This window comes from Lissotriton helveticus, chromosome 11 (assembly GCF_964261635.1).
Source record: "Lissotriton helveticus chromosome 11, aLisHel1.1, whole genome shotgun sequence".
NCBI classification, from domain to species: domain Eukaryota; kingdom Metazoa; phylum Chordata; class Amphibia; order Caudata; family Salamandridae; genus Lissotriton; species Lissotriton helveticus.
The window spans coordinates 435,698,177-435,722,398 of record NC_136072.1 but is presented as its reverse complement, the minus strand read 5'-3'; the positions used below and the strand labels follow the sequence as shown (position 1 = coordinate 435,722,398).

At 43.6% G+C, this 24,222-nt stretch overlaps 1 protein-coding gene across 1 annotated transcript in view; it reads left to right on the top strand.

Annotated features, from left to right (window-relative positions):
• The first annotated feature begins 2,956 nt into the window (after positions 1–2,956).
• Positions 2,957–24,222, top strand: part of TM4SF20 (transmembrane 4 L six family member 20) — a 61,428-nt gene continuing 40,162 nt past the window's right edge. The window contains exon 1 of the mRNA XM_078665948.1: positions 2,957–3,246. Coding sequence (XP_078522074.1) covers positions 3,064–3,246 — 183 coding nt within the window. The 5' untranslated portion in view covers positions 2,957–3,063. The remainder of the gene's footprint in view (positions 3,247–24,222) is intronic.

Genomic DNA, 24,222 nt, shown 5'->3' with positions numbered 1-24,222 from the left:
CAGCAAAGTACATACACAGAGGCATCGTGCGTGTACCGGAAGGAAGATGAACAGACAAGGGGTCATTCGGGACAAAGCAGAATTGCATATACCAATAGCCCATGACAATATATACAACGCAAGAGCATTCAAGTGTCTCATGAAGGATGTTGCAGATACATGTATAAGAACATGCAAATTGTATTTAAGAAAACTCATGTACATTTCATATTCTAAGATAAAAGCGGAAAGAAGGAATTGTGCATGAAATGTGTAATCATGTGCTGCTAGTAAGCAGTGCAAATGTCCTATTCTTTTTATGGCGTCTAGGAGCGACACCGAGCCAGGTTCTAGGCGCTGTCAATCTTGGCAGAAATGGGAAGTGACTGTGGGACCACGGGAGATCACGTGTTAAGCACCGTGCAGGACAGATAGAAGTAGGGAGGGAGATTCCAACGTGGCCATATCGTTGTGTACAGGATGCACGCACCCTATATATGCATACATATAACATGACAGAGCAGCAGAATTCAATGACCCTTTCCGGGCAGCAGCTGCCCCTGTAACGATCATTACAAGTGATACCCTGTTCCCAAATACATATCCCCCGCCTTTGTAGACGAGACACGTCTAAGGGGCGGGATACTGGTACATGTCGCTTCGTATACACGCACGCGCACACGACATCTTTCGGGATATAAAACATGACATCTCTCAGGGTCTCAACCTTACACACATGAGTGGGGGGGCAGTAAATGTGTCTCAGTTAAGACACCTAATATTCGGGTACAACCAGCTGATAAGTATCCCCCCCCAAATAGAATTATCTGTCTCTGACTTTGCTTATACACACACTATTTGCTCGTGGTGCAGTAGTTCTGCACACGGTTGACGGCGTAGGGAACGGGGCGGGACCGGGCCGCCCCGTTCAGTGCCCCTTTAACGCCACCACAGTCAGATGTTACACACACACGGGTGGTTTGCTAGAAGGAGTAGGCGGGTCTCCGGTACCACGAGCCACACAACCGGCGATCCCAGCGCCACCATTTAGCAGACAATAGGGTGGCAGACGTGTCCCAATTGTGTCCGACAAAGGCAGCTGCGTTTATCTCCCAGAGAGGGGTGCACCTCTCCGGTTGTAAGCCACGCTCTGGCCTCATGCCTCCATTTATTTTCAGACAATATGGTGGTGGTGGGAGGGAGAGGGCGGGCGGGGGTTTCTTTGATAGCGAGGAACGCCAACTTCCAGCAGCAGCTCCCGCATCACGGACAGCGGGAGGGGGAGGGGGGGCGGGGGGAGAGGGGTCCCGGACAGCGGGAGAGGGGGGGGGAACGGGCACACGGACAGCGGGAGGGGAGGGGAGCACTCACCAGGACTTCTTCCGGTGGCGGTCGGCCTCGAGGAATGACCCAAAAAAAGCTAAAAAAAAAAAAAAGCACCGCCCACCGCCTCATGACGTGGGCAAATGCCTAAAATTCTCTGGAACGCCCCCGAATCTGCTCCGGCTATGACGGACAGATCTCTGTTCCAATGGCTAGCCTCCATTTATGGAGCTAGCCAATGGAACAGAGAGGCGGTGACCAAGCCACATTACTGTTCTCATTAGATTTCGCCTGCGCGAAACGCTGCTTGCGCAGCTTTCGACAGGCGAAACCTAAAAAGGAGGAAAAATCATTAATAATGTGAAGAAGGGCTGGGAGGTTAGTAAGAGTAAGAAGAATGTCATCTGCATATAAATACTGATCCATATTCTGAATGAAACTGCCAGTGAGTCAGAGACGTTTTAAGGCATGGGCAAAGTGGACTTTAGCCTAGGCCCCCCCCACTTTCAGCGGGCCCCCTGATAGAGCCAGCTCTGTTCTGCAGAGAGTCTTGCCCTCATGACCTTCATAAGTTTTAAACAGATTTTTTTAAATACCGTTTTCCTTTAATTTATTTTTAATGTGGGTGATGTGTAAGAGTCTATCAAAGACATTTTGCACAGCAATGTTGTGTTTGTGTTACATGCAACATCCATTCAAAAAGTTTCTTTTAGATCATAACAGGGACTCATGTATTCATATGTCACAGAGATTATTTGCAGTAATATTAGTGAGCTGCTGCTGTGTTACTATATTGAAAACACAGGTCACTATCCCAAAATATTAGATGTCTAACACATTTAGAATTTGGACTAGTGTGCCTGTGCACTGCCAGTGACCTGCCCAAGATGGCATGAAAGAATTGAAATTGGATCATAAATTCAAGGCTGTTCGGAACAGGGGCCCCCAAAATACATTTGTCCCAGGGCCCCCAAACATCCTTAAAATGTCTCCGCGCAGAGACAGGAGTGGGCTGACCCACAGCCCTCTCTATGTCTGCTAACTGTGGGCAGAATCAGAATATGATTTTTACTTTAAGCACGCAATGGCTATCTAAAGCCCCTCTCTATTTATTATGTATGTTTTATGTATTACAAAAGATCTGTGAATAAAAGAATTTCTAAAGCTCTTTTCGGCCAGACCTAAAAATCAACAAATAGCATATGCCAATCTTTACTTGTTGAAGGAAAGGCATCCCTTTCTAATAATGTAAAACAAAATGGCAATATGAAAATAAAAACAATATAAAAAAGTAAAGAACTGTTGTTGATTGCATACCAACGGCGGGTGACTAATCCATGAGGCGTGCGTGATAACAGTACTCCATCACACAATGAACCGTTTACTCCCGGTACAGATTGAGATGGCGCAATAGGGTACTTGCTTTTACTTTGAACTTGCCATGGTTCGTGGATATTGAACATTCTCCAAGGAAGAGATAAGCACATCATAAAGTGAGTAAAAGGACGTCGGACAAACAGCTTATCTGTTTGTTTTCCCCACTCTTCCCCTGGCCCAACCCTTAATTGCCATTTTATTAAATGTAAATATTTCGCATTGGCTGGACCCTGGACTGGGAGACATTATTTGGTTACCTATCAGGGAAGACAATCTCCAGTCCGCTACACTTTAACCAGGTGGCTGAAAATAAAGAGTAAAGTCTCTCGGAGAGCTTGTACCACAGGACACACTTTTCCTGTATCCTCACTGGCAGGTTCCACAATGACCTGCTGCGAGGGTTGGACATCCTGCAACGGGTTCACACTGCTGGTTTTATCAATTCTAGCCATCTGCTTCAACCTGACACCCATTATTATTGACTATAGCGAAGATGGGCGCCTGCTTCACTACCCCACGTCTTGCTACGAGTGGTTCCTTCCAGGGATTCTGGGAGGGGGGTTGCTGGTAAGTAGCAGAGTATGCAAAATGGATGGACTGAACGTATTGACTTTTTAAGGTAAAAGCTGAATCAGTCCGATGTAATACTGGTCATATGCAGCCATTTTAAATTAGCTCAGTGGCAATCAATGCACAAAAAACAATTTGAATGAAAATATAGTGATTTAATTTCTACTTATGAGTTGAAAAAGGGAACTTCGTTTTTTTCTTAAATGCTGAAATGGTATTTATAGAGCAAACAGATTTTTTTTAAACACATTTTATTAATTTTTCAATTTTTCTTAATAAACTGATGCAGTACAGTAGGCATGCGGGATGATACAGTCATTAATAGTACATCAATATTTTCTTTTCCGTAAATGAGAGAGGGCCGGATGTATGACGTTACAACGCATACTTTTACAACGCCTACCTTTACAACGCGGTTTTTACCACGCATACCATTACAACGCATAAGGCTTTTAGGCGCTGGATAGTGAATAGTTTAATTTACTATTCCAACTCTAGTCCCCGTGGATAGTAGGGAAGGTTATTGGATAGTAAATTAACCTATTCCCTATCCTAGAGCGCCCCCCAGAGCAATGCGTTGTAATAGTTTGCGTTGTAAAAGTTGCGTTGTAATGGTAGGTCGTTGTAAAAGTTTCGTTGTAAACGTTGTTCACCGAGAGGGCCACGTATTATAATTGCATACATAATGTCCTCACATCAAACAGTCTAAACGTCCAGTAGTGAGTACCATCTGCCGCTGTGCTAATTCTCCCGCCATCTAAGCCGTTTATTAAAACACATCCCAGCATGTCTCAGTCTGCAATAAAACTAAATCCCCTAATATGATCACCGCCCCCCACCCTCCAGTCCTTTTTTGGTGAATGTCTTCCAATTATACATATTGTCCGAGTCATGGCATATACCAACAATTTAAAAACAATATATCTCCAGTTGAACTACGTATACAGCTTCATGTGGTAGGTGTAACCTCTCATACATTTGCAATTTTTACGTTCGGAGTGGTTTTCCATCCCTATATTTATTGCGAGTTACTGTGGTTGCTGTTTGAATCTAGGTCCTGTGCTTTAAAGGTTTCTATCATGACGTCCCACTCCAGTGCAATTGAGGTTTTACGTAGCCCTCTGGCCTCCTCCCGCCGTATAACTGCACTTTCTGCACTACCCCAGCCAATCAGCTCGCTTTGCCACGTGTGTGCAGTGGGTGATTTCTTGGATTTCCACTGCATAGTGATGGCCCGTTTCACTAGTATCAGCGACAGGTTCACAAATGTATATTGAATTTTGTGCCTGGATGAGGATTTATGCAGACCCAGGATACACTCTTCCATGGTACTAGTTATGTCTCTTTGCGTGGCAGCCTGTGTGTAACGTCTAACGGAGTCCCAAAACCCCCGTAGGTGTGGGAAGGACCATACCATGTGTGCTATGTCGGCTCTCTCCCGTTGGCATCTTGGGCATTGGTGTTGTGTCTGTGGGAACATTTTATCTAGTCTGTGAGGAGTAAGATAGGCCCTGCGGAGTATCATAGTTTGAATGAATTTAAATTTCGAATTTCTTGATTTTTTTTTATAGAGCAAACACGGATAATGACATCATCAACATGCAATGCACATTTTTTAAATTTCGCACATGAAAATGCCATAAAATGTCATGCAGCTTTAAAAAAAAATGTTTTTCGAGTTTTATATAGCGCGTACTAGACCCGAGACATCAGGCATCAGAACGCTTTACATGAGCACCAGTTTCGTTACAGATGGGCACATTCATTTTTGTTAGGCTAAGGAGAGATTAATTGATTTGTCCAGAATCACAGAATGTTTAGCGTTGTTGCAGAGACTCAAACCCAGTCCCCCAAGCTTCCACTCTAGCCGTAAGGCTACATACATCCTATCCCCAGCTCTGCAGTATGTTTAGTGAATGTTGGGTTTGGTTTCAACTAGATATGACTTGGAAACAAGGATCCTAATTTACGAAGAACTGGGAAGTGCAATGCTATGCGAAATTCTACATTCCTTCATTGGCCAAACTGAAAATAAATACGCAGCTCTATATTTACAAAGAGTCACTTATTAATGTCATCCGCTCACACAAAAATGTTGTTTTAGTGCACAGCTATTAGGTACAAATGTTTACATACAGGAAACGTGTAAACCGCATAAAACATATAATTTGCATAAATTAGAAATGTTTGACATGGAAATATTAAGTTATTAAGGTCCAGATGTACTAAGCCATTTTGCATTCGTAAACGGTCGAATTTGAAGAATCAGGCTGTTTGCGACCACAAAAAGCCGTTTTGGTATGTATTAAACCCAAATTGGGATTCGGTAACAAGTTGCAGAGCCAAAACTAGACTAAGGTGTTATGCGTGGCACTAAACTACTTGTCAGCTATGTTTTAACATGTTTTCAATTTCATCTAGCCCCTTTAGCAATCTACTTATTTCACACAAAACCAAAAGTAAACTGTTCCCATATTTTGTGAGGGTTCACTCTTTTTCACCAGACATTCCTATATGATCGAGAGCAAATTCATGGATGCTCAGTGATGTCTATGGTAGATGTGTGTGGGTTCAATGACATTGATTTGTCATAAAAAAATCTTCCCTTTGATTTGTGGTTATATGTATTATATGTTCTCACGTTTGATGAATATGATATTTTAAATATATTATATGTAGATTTTTTATTTGAATACATGTATATATATTTTGGAGACATGTGGTATTCACATTAGCTTTCAGTTCATTTTTGCTTTTAAGAAACAAATCCCTGCTTCAGAGGTTTATTTCTAAAATACACAAATACTGATTCTGGCATTGCATCTTCCCCTAAAGCACTCCTACCCTGGTGGATGGGACACTTTTAGAAACAAGCATTTGCAATGCAATAGGTCTCGCATTAGGAAAGTTTGAGCTATTGGTATTGTAACTGACACATTTTTTATTTGTGTTTGTTTTGAAAATAGCGAAAGTAATAGCTTTGTCATTTACAATGCCAATAGTTATACCTTTCGCAAATGTGACACCTATAGCATTTGTAATGCAATATGTGTTGTATTTACGTGAGTTACATATATTGATATTACAAATAACAATGTTTTTTTTTTTTTTTTAATAATTAATACTTAAATTAAAGTTATTGTAATTTATAATGGCAATAGCTTAAACTTTTGTAAATAACTTTTGTGAAGATTATGTTCAGTGTATTTTATTGTGACGAAAATCCAAGAACAGAAGTGAAATATTAACATTTTTTGGTGACATTTGTAATAAAGTTTGAAACAATGCGCGAACATATTTGAACCAGTTGTTGAATTGTTGCACAGATTGATGCTGTGGTGGCACTGAGTGATGTTGTTGTAGTGACGAGTGGGGGCTAATGTGTGAGGGGGCAGTGTGTGAGGGTGCAGTGTGTGAGGGTGTGGGGTCTGATTGTGCTGTGTGTGTGCCCTAAAGTAGTGTGAGTGAGCAATGTGTGAGGGGGCAGTGTGTGAGGGGTGTGATTGTGCAGTGTGTGTGCCCTAAAGTAGTGTGAGTGAGTAATGTGTGAGGGGTCAGTGTGTGAGGGGTCAGTGTGTGAGGGGGAAGTGTGTGAGGGGGCAGTGTGTGAGGGGGCAGTGTGTGAGGGGTTAGTGTGTGGGGGGTTAGTGTGTGGGGGGCTGTGTGTGAGTGGTCTGTGTGTGAGTGGGCAGTGTGTGGGGGCAGTGTGTGAGGGGGCAGTGTGTGAGGGCACAGTGTAATGAGAGTGTGTGAGGGTGCGAGGTGTGCGAGGTGCAGTGTGTGTGGCCAAAAGTAGTGTGAGTGCGCAGTGTGAGGGGGCAGTGTGTGTGAGGGTGCAGTATGTGTGGACTACTTCACTGTGAGTGAGCAATGTGTGAGTGCGCAGTGTGTGAGGGGCAGTGTGTGAGTGGGCAGAGTGTGAGTGGGAAGAGTGTGAGGGGGCAGTTTAGAGTGGGCAATGTGTAAGGGGGCATGCCTATAATACTGAGGTCTAAAGTAACTATTGTTTAGATGTACTACAGTTTATTTATAGTAGTAATTATTAGTTATTTATCTTATCAAATACTTAACATTATGTTAGGACTGTCCAAATAATATTTCAGCCCAATACTTTTCTATAGCGAGTTTTATTGGAGCCTCTTTACAACGTTGGCACGTTTAGCTATCAACAGTGGCTGACCCCTTCTCTTGTGCAGTGATCTCACCAGCATGCCAATTATTGAAAAGGAAGCCTCGTCAATGAATTTTGTTTTGAGGAAAGTCATCCTATGTTCTATGGAGTATTATGCATAGAGTCCAGCGTCCGTTCTAGTTTCTTGGCGCTAAAGCAAAAGCACTAGCCACAACTAAACATTCAGTTAACAGCAGATAATGGAGGAAGAAGAAAGAATTTGAACTCATAGCATTTCTCCTCCAAAGAGAGTTTCTCCATGGGGACTGGGAAAATAAGCAAAAACTATCCAGGAATGTTACTCACAACATCAAGTTTGAGAGGAAAAGTTCTGGGACAGCTGTATTCATTTTAAATATTTGCACTGTTCTTTATAGAAAATCAGCCAGTCCCATAAAGGGCTGCAGAGTGCTGTATACAAACATTGGGATTTGAGGGGCACTAAGTCAAAAGGTTCAAGCTATTATACAGAACTAAGTGCAATTAGTAAGTCTGTAGGATATTATTTTAAACAGGCGATGAATAATTACATTGGACAGAGTTACTTAAATAAATACAGTACATTTAAGGTAGGAGGTAAGAATTACATGTTTTAATCTTCTGTCAATCAGGGAAAGAAAAGACACAGAGGTGCATTGTTTAGTTGGGCAGGTCCCCGAGATGCCAATATTGAGGTCAAGTTAACGTTTTCATTAAAGCTACAAAATCTGCAAAAGCATAATTGATTATTTCCTTGATTTCTTAAGCAGTTTTATAAAGCACTACGTGTCTCCTTTCAGTTACTTAACAGTACTTGTTCTAGGCGTATAACAGTGTGGCAGGGAGCTAGCGGTCCACACAGAAAAATGATTAACCATGTTCGACATTTTCCTGTGGTGGCTTTGTAAAAGAGGCTCTTTGGGCAATGCAGCAATAGGGGGTAGCTCTGAAAGGTGTTTAATCGAAAATTCAAATGCTGTAGTATATACTGAGATCATCAGCCCAACAAACAAGTGGGGCAACAGCTTGCTCAGAAACAGCAGAAACTTTACCAATCCACAAATCAATCAGTCAGAAGCAGCAAATATATATACCACACCTAAATAGGTTCAAAAATGCATCAACGTCATTTAAGTGACAAAGATGCTTCCAAAGGGAAGCGCTCCCATGAGCAAAGCAGTGAACAACCATGCACAACAGCTGAACAAAAATATACTATAAAGTTCTCTGACATACACATACAGCCATCTAACAGCCCACTAACCAGTATAACCTGTTACTGCACAGGACGTTAGAATAATCTTACTGCTTACTATCCAATAAACTATATCCAAAGCCACTGACAACACACCACCCGAACTCGGCTCAAAGACCATGCTGTAGCTATAAAAGGGCACCCAGATTCCAAATGCACCCAGGAACCATACAAACAGTAGAAATGTGCTACACAAATGCAGGTTATGTAACATTCACACCTACCCATTCGGCCCCACCTGCTGCAGCAGAGTTGGCCATTTTGAAAGGACATAATGGTGCGAAGAATAAACTTATAAACTTTCTTAAAACAGAAGCCTCAAATGTAGCATTGGAAATGGGACTGACCGCTGTGAAGACACATTCCTTGCTTATAATGTATGTGATCACAGAGAGGCCCACAATGCCGCTCCTATTGATGTTCTGAAAGGCTGCACAGAATAGCAGGCACTTCACGGTTTACCATTAGGCATGGTCTAAAAATGAGAGAGGAGTCTTTGAGTATATACTGAACATGGGTCGCCTTCATTTTAAATTAACTATCGCAATAGGTGAAAGGTTGCAACCTTGATGAAACTTCTTAAGTACATTACAAGTTTTCAGTGACAAAGGACTGCATTTTTCGAAGCTGCTTCAAGCTACAATTCTCTGCTCCATTACCCCCTCCTTGTGCTCAAGTGATTGTCAACCCAAGCCCCCATGTTTACATCCCAGCGCACTGCCAAAGTCACTTATCAAAAATAAATTAATACAATCTAACTCCCATTTCCCTCTTGTAGGCAATTAAGAAAAAGTCAGGATTGCGTGTTAGGGTTTTACCTGCTGCCAAGTTTTTCATGCTCAGTCTGCTAGAAGCAGTGACCACGTTGGCATGTTGCCTCAGTTGTGAAAGAACGTTTATTTAAAATGGTATTATCGGGACACACTTGCCTGGGGGTGGATAACTCTGACCACCCCTAAAAATGGGCACCCGCACTGCTGTGGCGTGTTGGTACTTCAAGGCGCGCTTAGGGAGGCCAACAATGTGGTTGTAGAACAGGAGGAGAAACGAGGGACCCACGGAGCTCGAGGGAGTATCATGGTACGTCATCAGTTGTTTGAGTCACAGGAAGGAATTTCAGTAAATAGAAATGTACGCCGATTGTTTACAAATAATTAAAGCACCAGGGATCAAGAAAATAAAGATCATGTGATTGCGTCAAAGGCAGGACGAATATTTTGTTATATTCAAACGCCCTTAAAAAAAATATATAAAGAAAGGGACCTTGCAGATTCCAAGATTATCTTATTGCAGGTGGCTTGCTGTGGGGAAATCTTTGGCAAATAAGGAAGTGACTGTTGTAGATATTTGAATCTGAAACTCCAGGAGGATGGCTCAGTGAGCTGAACACTTGCCAAAGCTATGTTCTGAAGGTCACTAGTTTGAATCCCGGCAAGTCCTTCCACCCCTCTCTGATTAACAACAATTGGGTATCAGTGTCGGCTTTTATTTACTGCTCTTCGACTTGATAAGTGTGGCATGAAGTACTATATTAAAACATTAATCAACTGCAACGTGCAGGAAATTTATCAAGGACAAACATGTAAATGGCTGGTTTTCCAGTTAATCAATAAACATCTGTTATTCGGCGGCAAGATGTCTACGGGTGAACGTGCGCTTTACAAGTACACGTTGTGATATTTCAGCTACTTGTCTACTGATTGAAACAAGAATTGGGTACAGCATTACATATATCAATAACTGCGTATCTCATAATAAAACTAAAACATTCAAAAATCCATCTCCCAGTAAAGATCAATCAATCTTACTCATAGCATTTACTTAGTCAAATACTAGCAATCCTGAACAATACACTCAATCGGATACACGCAGGAAGTGGAATTAACCCTAACTTATGAGAAAAGTGCTCTAAACAAAGCAGCAAATAACTACAAAATAATAAGACCAGGTAACCGTTGATCCCTACTACTGCCAGCGCAGTATCTACAAGACACTCAATGTCCGCATAATCTCACCCGAACTCTCTTCCACGTAGTAAAAGCTTCAGCAATAAAACAAAAAGAAATCACCGCCGCAGCCCTGCTCCGTGAAAACCGGAAGTCAGGCACTTTTGGCTGAGACGGGGACGGGGCCTGCAATCCGGCAGGAAGTCCCGCCTGCCGCCGCCGAGGAAGAAGTGACGCCGGCCGACTGATGGCCTCTCCGCAGCCCGGGGCTCCCAGGTGCTGGAGGGAGCCCCGGAAGTGAAGTCCTGCCCCCTGGTGCCGCGACGAGACGAGACTGCCGCAGAGAGGAGCCGATCCCCAGCAACAGCCCAGTGAGTGCCCGACCAGCGCTGCAGAGGAGACACGGAACACGCCGAAAGAGCCCGGTAAGTGGGGGGGGGGGTGTACGCTCGTGTGTCTGTGTGTGTTCGAATGTGTCTGTGCGTGTGTCTGTGTGTGTGCGCGTGGGTCTGCGTGTGTGAATGCAGTGTGTGTGTGCCTGTGTATGTGTTGCGTGTGGCTGTGTATGTGCGCATGCGTGAGTGTGAAGTGTGTTTGCGCATGGGAATGAGGCACGAGAGGGGCACGGCGCCGTGCGCGCCCACGAGGTGAAATCTGCGCTCTGTGCTCGTGCACCCTCTCGTGTCCACATTCCCAGAAACGGGTGACAATAGATGTCTTCGCAGACTAAGCAATGCTTCGCATTGCTTACGTCTAGCTCGACCTAAAAAAATCCTATAACAGTAAAAAGGAACTTTGAATATAATGGACTGTCCTTCACGGCGCGGGCAGAGTTGTGGTTTCTGTCACCCAATGGGCTTAGCTGCCAGCTGACCAAAGTCCGAATCACATCCTCAGTCTTTTAGAATTTCTCAGGATTCACTTCCTGGTACATATTGATGGGAACCCCAAGCACTATCTCTGCCTGACGTGGTGTGTCACATGGTGTGTCTGGAAGATTCATGGAGCCAGCACGGCAACAGCAGTATCTCAGGTGGATTATTGAATGTCTTAGAGACTGACAGGTGACTGAAACAGGTAGGAGTGACATTGATAATTGTGGTCACCTGTGTAGTGCAAAAAACAACAGTTGATGGACAAAATGCAGAACAGTGTCATACATTCACCCCAGTACAGAGATCTGGGCCTAAATCCATCGTTTTTTTTGCTCACCATGCCATTCCAGTTTGACCCTAGCCATATGCAAATCAGTCTTGACCTGTTCCCCATGGGAACAGTCCAGCCCGAACTGCCAAGCCAGGTCCTCTCTGTACTGGAAACAAGCACCTGTGTAGTGCCCAATCCGTAATTCATATGGCATTGCAGCGCCTTTCAGTAATTGGCATCTAAATAAAAGTCCCCTAAAACAAATTCTATCTGTTTGCTGCAATGTATGGTATCTGTGTACTTCAGCCAACACTACTGTAAAGGAAAGCAAACACACAGGCTGGCGCATAGAAGTCTAATATGTGCTTAATGCAAAAATAGCCTGTAAGCATTAACACATAAGCAAGGCAATTGCCAAATCAACATACTAGAACTTTACCTTCAATCAGTCGGAGCATGTGCCGCTAAAATCGACACAATTCAGTGCTACATTTATATACCATTTTTCAATGCAAGTGAATAGAAGCGGGAACACGTGATAAAGAGATAAAAACAGGCACTAATGACCAGGTGCCAGGCTCTTCTCATGGGAAGACCAGAAAGCCTTGGAAAGAAGATACAGGTATCACCATGAAGAGCTGACTTTACTACCTTCTGAAATACTGTAACTGTTGTAAGTTCAGCATGAGGCTACACTTAGTTGAAATATTTAGCTATTTTGTGCAGTCTACAACAAATAATAACAAAAATGGGAACTCGTGTAAAAATGCATGTAAGTGTACAATAATGCTAAAGCTTTAGTGGGTTTCAAGTAGGCACAAAATCGAGAACTTACAAAAACGAAATCGCAATAGATAATTACATACGTGGTAGACTGTTATTCCCAGAACCGACAACTCGAGGAGTCACTAGAAAAAGGAAGAAAGGAACTGTAAATTGCAACTACACAGAATTGATGTTTTTCCTTTGAACATGTTTACAAATTATTTTGTGTCTTGAAATAAATGCACCCTGCAGAAGTTAATTTTCGACCAAAACGTCTTGGCTGAGGCTGTATTATTTCAAATGATAACAGAAAGAAAAGAAAATAGTTTTTTTCTGAAGGAAGTGAAATAAAGAAGACTCTAGAACTTCAGACTCGTCGACTGGACTCTTTATTTTGAGTGCACCGCTATACTTATATTTTTATGTTAGTCTGTTATGCGGAAGTATCAGTAAGTGGCAGATAATATTTAGGGTGTGCACAAACATATGTCTTGGAGAAATTTGAGAGGTGCGAGTCGAGATCCCTAGCCACTGCTTGCATTTGTATGACCTTTTCCTCACCTACTATGCTTTCCTGACAACATCCCTACGACCAAACCAAGAGATGTCAGTTTGTCACAGGCACTGTACAAATGGACAATATTGTGTTGAATACAGAGCAAGATGATTTTCTATTAAACCTAATGTAAGTGACTTTTTTTTTTATAAAACACACAATCTGAAATGAAATTCTTCAAGGTTGTTTCAGATTTAACTCTAAATTTAAATGAGGCAAAGTGAAGTAAAGTGAGTTTCCTCATTATACATTGTGTAATTCAGCTACTACATGGGCCTTACCTTTTCTCTCCTGCCTAACACCAAAGGACAATGCTTTACATTTCTTTCAGGAGCTAAATTAGTATTCCCTGTTATATAAATACATGCATTGGGATTAATCAAGCTGACACAATTAGCCTTTTTTGAAAGAAAAATACTAATGTAAGTGAAGGCAGGGCATTCGATTTTTAGGTCTCGCCTCCAAGAGAGCCCAAGAAGTCTAGTTGCAAAAAAGTTATTTGGACTTACCGAAATGTACTACGGTCTTAGAGACTGCCCATTGCTTACCATTGGTTGGCTTTATTGTCAATCTAATTTTCTTGCTTTCTATTTGATGGCTGCTTTCCCCTTCTTCTGGTTGCCTCTCCTCTAAAGCATTTCCACTTTACAATTTTTTTGATTGCATGGCATGTAGCCTTCCACTGCTCACTTTTAGGGAACTACCATTTTCTTTTCCTATCAAAACTTTAAAGTGCTTTTGTCTTTTAGCTCCCTACCTCACGTAATTCTACCCTCCTCAAACACCTGCCACTCCACCACACGGCCTCACATGTGCTTTTCCCCCACACCCCATATTGCTTTATCCTTTGTGTGCTGCTCTTTCTCTTGTATGCTTCTCACCCCGCCCCAAGCTACTCTCTCCCTCATGTGCTGTCTTGTGTTACTAATCTACGTGGTGATCTAAGTTGTGTTCCCCATCTTTGATCATTAGTGAGAAAAAGGAAAATTGCGCCTGCGCCAATCTGTAGGCGCACAAATGCATGCTGACGCATCCATAGCCCTACAAAATGACACATTCAGCAACAGCAGACGTGTCATAATATCTTTATTGTCAATTGTTAGACTTGACAGCCTTAGGGTGGTCTTCCCTCAACTGTTTGCCTACATCCCTTTATTTTTCTTTACAAGTTTTTGCTTGTTTTAGGATTCTGAGCACTTTACCACTGCTAACCAGTGCTAAAGTGCATGCACTCTCTCCCTTCAAAATGCTATGATTGACTTACACCTGTTTGGTATATTTAATTTACCTGTAAGTTCCTTATCGAGTGGTATACCATATCCCCAAGGCCTGTAAATTTAATGCTACTAGTGAGGTGGTGTGGTGAGCAAAATAACGATGGATTAAACCCTGATCTGTGACTGGAGGTGAATGTTTTGCCAATGTGCAACATTCCGTCCATCATCTGTGTTTTACTGTTTGCCCCATGTGGGGAGGGTATGCCCAGATGTGGGTCCTGTGCTCACTACGCCACTGGAGTAAAGCTATCCTGGCTGATGACGGCTGATAGCCAGAAACCAGTCCTAGGATGCTTGATTCCGGTCCAGGGAAGACATGGCTTGGCAGGTCGGTCTGGAATGTTCCCATGAGGCACAGGGTCAAGACTGATTTGTATATGGCCATGTCTGAACTGGGCTGGCGTGGTGAGCAAAATAACGATGGATTAAACCTAGATCTTTGACTGGGGGTGAATGTTTTGCCAATGTGCAACATTCCGTCCATCATCTTGTGTGTTTTGCTGTTCGGCCTAATTGGGAAGGCATGCCCAGACTTGGGTCCCGTGCTCACTACGCCACTGGAGTCAAGCTATCCTGGCTGATGACAGCTGATAGCCAGAAACCGGTCCTAGGATGGTTGATTCCGGTCCAGGGAAGACATGGCTCTGCAGTTCGGTCTGGACTGTTCCCATGAGGCACAGGGTCAAGACTGATTTGCATATGGCAATGTCTGATCTGAAGTGGCGTGGTGAGCAAAATAACGATGGATTAAACCCAGATCTGTGACTGGGGGTGAACGTTTTGCCAATGTGCAACATTCCATCCATCATCTTGTGTGTTTTGCTGTTCCCACTAGTGGGACTGCAGCACTGATTGTGCCACCCACACATAAAGCCTTTCAAAACTGTCTCATGCCTGCCATTACAGGTCATGTGTGTGCAGTTTACTGTCACTTCAACTTGGCATTTAAAACTACTTGTCAAGGGGGGGGCGTGGCTTGGACGGCAATGGGAAGAGTTGCCTAAGTCCAGAGGTCTGCTACACCTCGGGACATATCCAGAGAGAACAGCATGATATTGAGGACCAAATGAAGAAACAAACATCGCAGTACCAATCCGAAGCCGAGCAGAGCCAAATGTAACAAAGACTGAAAATCAGAACCAACCACACAACGAGTAAAAAGGAAAGTTTGCAGCAACGGAACGGGGGTCCCAGCCCGGCAAGATGGCGGCGGAAGGAAGAGACCCCTGAAGACCACAGAGAGAGCCGAGCCCACAGACAAGGTCAGTGACCGCACCCGCAGCGTTCTCTGACCCCCTCCTCAGCGCCGTTAGCCAACAGCCGACTGGCGGAGAAACGTTTGGAGCCACCGGAGGTCTTTGCCGATACGGCCGAGTAAGCGAAAGCGAAATCGACTACCCCGGTGGAGGCGGCCATTTTAGCACACGGAGGGGGGGGGGCGTAGGAAGAGGAAGAGCAATAGCCGTCGCGCAGAGCTAAGATTGAAACACCGCCACAGCGCTTCTTACAAGCCCCTCTGAGTCACAGCGTAACATCGGGAAACACCTGGAGGAAAAATAATAATTGCTGCCGTCTCCGATCAGGCGAACAACGGAAAGGGAAACCAGCCACTCCCAAATCCAACTGGGCAGCCATCTTAGGAGGGCGGGGCTGAGTGGAAAGGTAAGACAAAAGCAACAGAAGACGGGATTGCGTAGCAGCCAACAAAAAGACTGGCGGTGTGAGCAGGCGCAAGAACAATAAGTACTGACACGCAGAGCAGAACGGAAAAAAAAAAACAACGACCGAAAGTGCGAGCTGATCGAACTGTCAGCTGTAAGCACAAGGCCACACTGACACAGGGGCAGCGAACTGGCAGAGCAAGCAGCGTAGAAATAACCGCCCTAAACACGGACACCACCACAAAAGAAGGCTGACGACTAAGGCGTAAAGGCAAAACGGAAAAGAAGAGGAAACTCAACAATCTTAAGGCAGAAAGCACCTACCAAACTCACACGAAAGGGTGCACATTGGGAGAGTGAAACGCCAAGGCACACCACAAAGGTCGGGCAACACGGAAAAAAAAAAAGGGGGGGGCGACGGTTGAGTGTTTCGCTAAACAAAGGACAACACTGCCAACACAAGAATAATGAACGCAAGCACCATCACGGCGGAGGGCAGGCTCTTAAGAAACACTGTTCACAAAAGAGCAAACGAACCGGAAGGTACAAAAGGAAGCAAGCAGGAGAGACCAAGAACCGCTCTAAATACAGACGAGGAGAGCGTAACCAACCGACATGAGCAGGCAATCCACCTCACATCACTGGGCAATAGCAAGAGGTTCGAACTCTTAATAGCTAAAAGAGGTCTAGGAAAAATGGCAGGAAACAAGGGAAAGCTCACACAGCAATCAAAGAAAACCAAACCTGAAGGTCATCCAGAATCCCCCTTCAAACAGAAGCCGGACATCAGCAGCACACTGGACAGCATACTTAAAAAACTGGCTGAAGTCCACGACCTGGCCAAATCAACGAAAAAAACGACTGATGCCATACAATTGGAACTAGCAGCAGTAAGGGCGGACATCCACATGGCCAATAATAGAATATCGACAGTAGAACAAAGAGTTATTGACATAGAAGACAGGTCACAGCTCACAAGCAAGGCGATGGGCAACATTGCTAAGGCAACAACAGACCTCCGAAAGCAAGCAGCAGAATTTGAAGACCGACAGAGAAAGGGTAACATAAGAATTCTGGGTGTACCGGAAGAGGATAAGGCTGGCTCGTGCATTGCACTGGTGCAGAATCTTATACCTAAGCTAAAGAATCTCAAATTCGAAAACCCCTTCGAGCTGGACAAAGCCTACAGGGTCCCGGCCTTCAAACCAACAGATCGTGGCCAAGACCGATAATATGCAAACCACTACGCTCACACCAAACAGATGCCATCTTTGGAGTAGCGAGAAAGTCCTCAAACCTACAATGGAATGGTAACAAGATTATCCTCATGCAGGACTACTCTAAGACAACGGTGGACATTAGGAAAGGTTTCTTGGCCCAAAGAGAAAAGCTAAGGAAAGAAAACATCAACTTCTCCTTCAGCGGCCCAGTAAAGTTCAGGATAAACAACAAAGGCCTCCCCAGACAGCACAGACGACTGTGCGGAGACACCGACGGACAGAGCGGTGCTCCTCTAAACCTGAGCTGCAGCCAGGTGGGGTGAAGTGCCATCACCACTACAAATGGTATGTGGTGGATTATGAAACCTGAATATTGCAGGTGATATTGATTTTAACTTTCACTTTATAAGCAGTAGTCACCAACAGGTCCTGAAGAAGGCATATGAACTATTCCATTCTAAATGCTGAAACATGTTGACCAATATTGCTTACAGATATTTTGTTAAATCTGTATTTTCACTTTGTTTTTAAAACTTGGACAATTGAGAGATATCATTAAATTCATAATCTACTCAGTTTATCCAATTTTAAATTTTTTGCCACAATCATTTGTTTTTCACTTATATTTGCACTGCTTATTCAGTAACCACACATATATTTACATCTCTTAGAAATACCACCCTTCTTGATAACACATCTCTTTAATAACTACACATAGCCTTGATAACATCAGTAGGCTGTGTTGTGTCGTCTTGTCTCCTGGGCAAGGAGAACCCAAATGATGTGAAAAAGTGCGGTACAGAACGGTTACTGATGGGAATATTTGCCCATGTGTTTGAGTCGCCACTTGGTGATCACATGTCACACTTGTTTGCATCTTTGGATATCCACTACTTCTCTCGTATTGTGTTAGGGTCCGTGTCCACAGTTGAGTCACATGGTCATTTGACCACTAGATACTGTTTGTGTGAATACTAAACAACAAAGGAACCATGATAACCTTCGAAGATCCAGCGGAACTATCCCAATACCTATCGGGGGTCACACTACAAGAAATGGAAACGACAACCACGTCAAGCAAGAGAAGTGCCTCGCCAGATCCACACAATGAAACGGACTAGACTACAATACAATACTGTCAATGATAGAATGGAAAAACCTCCAACAGACCTCAAAGATCTTACCGTACGGAAAGACAAAGTTAAAGATCAACTCAGACACTAAACAAAGGAAATCTACGGCAAAGCACACAAGCTCAACCACAGCTTACAACGCAACCTACCTCAGATAAGAACTACCTCAAGGCAATACAAGACAAAGGGACAATACAGACACTAAAATAAAAGGAAATCTACCTCGAAAGGACGCAAGCTCTAGCGCGGTTACAACAGTACTTACCTCATGGAAAGAAGAGAAGAAGAACAAAAACAAGTACTCTAAGAGGGAAAGTCTACACAGACAAAAGGGGAAAAAAAACAAAGGAAACTATCTATATCCTTTGAAACTCTACTCAAGTTAACCGTTACTGCTTAGAGAGGGGTTTTAGATAGGTCCATCAACCGATCGAAAGAATAGAAAGACAGCTGCACAAGACTAATGTATTAAGACACCCCGAGGGAGTACGGGGCGGGAGGTACCTTGCTGTCGCACGTCTACAGTTCGACACATCGGAAGGGGGGAGGGAGGGAGTTTGGGGGGAGAAAGGGAGACGTTTTTTTTGTTCCGTTCGTCATGTTTGTTCTGTTTGTCAAGTGTGTCCAGTATGTTTCGTCCTTGTCAATAACATACACTCAGACAGGCAAGACGGTACAGCTCGCAGACCTTTACCTACTAACAACACGCACATAGAAAGCACAAGGATAATCCTAGAACTCAGTAAAGACATGCTAGAAAGACCGGGATCCGTTTGCCAACACAATGAATAACAACAACGCATTGCTGACTGATCTAAAGATTATCTCTCTCAATGTCAAAGGTCTGAACCACCCAATTAAGAGGAAAAAAATACTAGATTACCTGGAAAAGACTAAGGGCGATATTATTCTCCTACAAGAAACCAAACTCTCCTTGGAAGACGTGAGTAGGCTTAGAGCAAGATGGATTGGCCAGCTAGCCTGCTCACCAGCGGTTGGCAAAAAACGAGGTGTAATCACCATAGTTAACACTAGATCAAAGCTAACCATTGTGAAAGAGCAGCACGACAATGAAGGTAGACTTCTGATCACCCAACTCAAAAGAGCAGAAGAAACCATACTAGTAACAAACATATACGCACCAAACACAGATGACACCATATACTGGGAGGGAGTGACAAGGGAGCTAGAAGCAAACCAGGCATGCAACATGAACATCGTGGCTGGTGACTTCAACTTAGTCCTAGACCACACCCTGGACAGGCAATCAGGCTCCCAAACCAGGCCCACAGCATCCTACAACATTCTAAAAAACATATGCAACAGATGCGACCTACAAGACCCATGGCGACTACAACACCCAGACACTAGAGACTATACCTTCTATTCCAACCCACACAATTCCTACAGCAGAATAGACTACATCCTCATCTCAGGCACACACACACACCTGATAGAACACACAGATATTGCGGCAAGGACGATCTCAGACCACTCGTGTATTAGTCTACAGCTAACAGGACGACATTATAAGCACATCACCCGCAGATGGCGGTTCAACAACAAAACGCTAGCTAAACAGGAGGACAAAAACAAAATTGATAAGGCCATTAAGGACTACATAAAAGAAAATGACACACCAGACATAGATCCTAAAATTCTATGGGACGCCCTTAAGGCGACCATCAGAGGAACGCTGATAGAAATAAAGGCCAGAAGAGACAGTGAAGTAAGAGAGCAGCTAGGCCAGCTAGAGATAGACATCAAACATCTGGAAACCAAAGATATCGGGAACACCTCAAACACAGATTTCCTGGTTGAACTTACAGGGAAGAAATACAAATTCAACAGGATTCTTCGCGAAAGAGCAGGTCTGTGGATAAGAAAATACAAACAAATCAACCTATGCGAAGCTAATAAGGCAGGGAAAATACTAGCATCACATCTCAAATGCAAGCAAAGACAACACTGTATCTCCACAATCACAGATTCGAACAACAAGACGCACACCGACACAGAGAAATCCTACACACGCTTATGGAATTCTACAAAGACCTCTACACAAAAGACAACAACATTGACCAAGAGGGCAGCGCAGCCTACCTAGACAAACTAAATCTACCCAAGATAACGGAGGAGTAAGCCAAAACACTAGGCCAAGACATAAAATTGAGTGAGATCGCTACTGCGATAAAGTCACTAAAAGATAATAAAGCTCCAGGGCCACACGGTTACACAGCACCCTTCTACAAAAAGTTTCAAGACCATCTTCTCCCAGTACTGACTAAAACCTTCAACCACTGCGCTAAGGAGGGAATAGTATCGGAAACCATGTCACAGGCCAACATAATCGTCATACCCAAAGAAGGCAAAGATCCACAATGGCCCAAAAACTACCGCCCCATCTCGCTAATAAACCAAGACTGCAAACTGTAAGCGAAAGTGCTAGCCACAAGACTAAACAAAATACTACCACACCTGATTGGGAACACACAGGTAGGCTACATGAAAACACGCATGTCTCACGATAACACTAGACTTCTCTGCCAAGTCATAGAACACTCCTCAAAATGACTCAACTCTGCAGTAGAGAGCACGCTAGACACGGAAAAGGCCTTCAACAGAGTATCATGGTACTTCCTAGAGAAGTGCATGCAGACATACAACCTAGGAGACGGATACACAAAGAAAGTCATGGCACTGTGCAAAACCCCTAAAGCACAGATAGCTATTAACGGTAGTTCTTCTGCCCAATTTAATCTAGAGAGAGGGTCAAGACAGGGTTGTCCTTTATCCCCGCTACAGTTCCTACGAGCGCTCGAACCCCTGATTAGAGATACCCTGGAGAACAGCGAAATAGCTGGCGTAACAATCAACAACAACACAGCCAAACTTGCTGCCTATGCGGATGACTTACTCATAATAACGGAGAAACCGGGCCAGTCCATACCAGCACTCATGCAAACGATCTAAACATACGCTAACCACTCAGGATACAAACTCAATAGAGACAAATCAGAAGGCATGCCCCTCAACATACACACAACCAGAGAGGTAATGGGGACTACTGGAAACCTGGTCACCCAGATTCATCACCTGGTGGGGCAGAATTGACACTGTGAAGATGATGATCACTCCCATAGTTAATTATCTGGCAGGTATGCTACCATTGACTTTCACAGACGATTTCTACAGAAAGATAGACCAAAAGCTAAACAAATGTATATGGAGGGATAAGAAACCCAAAAACTGAGACTTGACAAATAACTGGGAGGGCTCAATGTGGCGAACCTGAGAACGTTCCAACTATCCTACATAGCCAAACAGGGGATGCACTGGGTGCTACCGAAACAGCAATACACCCCGACATGGCTCTCCATAGAGGAGGCCATTCTAAATAACACAAACCCACTAACACTCCTCACCTCCAACAAACAAGCATTTGGGAGTAACCCGATCTTTAGGATTACAAGGCACGCGCTACTCAAAGTAGATCAGAAACTAGAAAATACCATAAAGAACTCCCACTGGGAAACACTCTGGCCAAACTCCAAGATCAATTATAGAGGTAAATCACTTGACATAGAGTCTTGGAGAAAACTAGGAATTTCGTTCCCAGCTCAACTAGAAGCTGTAGGAAAACCCTACACCTTTAACAACCTGAAAACAAGACATGACCTCTCTGAAATAGAGCTATACAATTTCCTGGCAATCAAAACAGCCTTGACAAAGTCAAAGCTAGCCAAACATAAACCATCAATCTTTCAGTATATGGAAACCATAAACAGGACAGGGCACCAGATCTCACTCCTTTACAAACTCCTCCATCCTGACTCCACCAAGCTCAACGCTAAGAACACGAACTACTGGGAAACCCAAATAGGCACCAAACTCACGGAGCAGGAGCAACAAACCTTCTGGGCTTCCCCATCAAAAAATATGATATCCCCAGTGCTGGGACAAGCTAAATTCTGGTTACTCTACCAGGCACATTGGACACCAGCCCGCCTCGCTCGATAGACCTGAGAGACAGCGACTCCTGCTGGAACTGCGGCATAAATAGGGGAGACCTAGCGCACCTAATCTATCACTGCACTAAGGTCAAAACCTTCTGGAAAAAGGTGCTCGACTTCATAAACAAAACCCTAGAATGCAGCCTAAAACACACATTTGCCACAACAGTCACAGCACACATTACACCAGACATCGCCACAAAAGAGGACAGAAACTTGCTAGACTTCCTCCTCACCACAGCAGTCAAAATTATACTAACCAAATGGAAGGACACCTCCACAGACACTTTCAAAGGATGGCTGAACTGGGTGATCTTCCTCAGAGGAGCCGATAGCACGACTCTCAGGAACACACCTTGGAGATACCCTAACAGAGGGATGTGGTCGAAGCTGGACAAATACCTAAACACCTACAAACCGCCATAGACGCTTGCAGGCCTAATAAACCAACCCAGGTCAAGGTATCCTGCGTTCTGTAACCAAATAGCCACCATTAGCTTCTATGTTTTATGTATCAACTAGACATGCGCCCTATCGCAATAAACTAAGGGCTAGATGTAGGTAGGCTTTTACCGGTCGGTAACGGACGAAATCGGCCGTTACCGACCGGTAAAAGCCTTTTCCTATGTATGTGGCTATTTTTCCGATTTGGTAAATAGCGAATCGGTATTTACCGATTCGGTATTTACCGAATCATCATTTGCCGATTCAGTATTTACCGGATCGGTAAATGATATGTAGGGAGCACTGTAAACAGTGCTTCTGGGCTTTAAGAATTCGTTATTTACCACCAACTATTAGTTGGTGGTAAATAAGGAATTCCTATGTAAATGCATAAATGTGCATTTACACCTGTGCCATGTGACAGACATACATGCCCTTAGGGCATGTATGTATGCCACATGTGCACACCAGCACTAATCAGGGGTGCAACAGGGTGTCAAAGTGACACCCTGCCACCCTTGACTTCTTCACAATTTTACTGAATCGGTAATTACAGATTCGGTAATTGACATTCATTCCTATGGGCCTCCAGGCCCATAGGAATGAATGGCAAATACCGAATCGTAAATACCGATGCGGTAAATACAGAATCTTACCGATGCGGTATTTTTTACCGAATTATTATCTACATTGCAATACCGATTCGAAAATACCGAATCGGTAAAATTCGGTATTTTCGAATCGGTAATTGTAAATTACCTACATCTAGCCCTGCGTGTTTTATGTTAGATGTGAGCCAGACCACGTGGGGCGAACAAGCAAGATTGATAAAACCAAACAACCACCACTACCTTCTATGTTTTAGATACTGACCAGTAAAGCACCCCATCGCAACAAACTAAGTGTTTTATGTTATATGTGAGCTAGACCAAGTGGGGCTGACAAGCAAATGACTGATAAAACATCCACTGCGGCCCTATACGAGCAGACTTCGAAACCTGATAGACGTTATTCGATGTTGTGTCTTTTGTAATATGTAATGTGAAATACCAATAAAAATAGTTTAAAAAAAATACTTGTCAAGTCGTAAGCTCCCCTTTTATTACAAATAAGTCACCTCTAAGGAAGGCCCTTGGTAACCCAAAAGGCAGGGTGCTATGTGAGTAAAAGGTAGGACGTGTACTTTTATGTTTTGCATGTGTTGCATGTCCTGGTAGTGACAAACGGCATATTTCATTTTTCCCTACTATGAGGCCTACTCCTCTCACAGGCTAACATTGGGAATTCCTTTATACACTTTTAAGCTGTAATTCCTGAACAGAGAAAAGTAGCGTTTTCATGTTTCATATGTTTCATATGAATCCCCTTTACTAGTGCAGCTGGATTTAACATTGCTGTTTTAGAAAT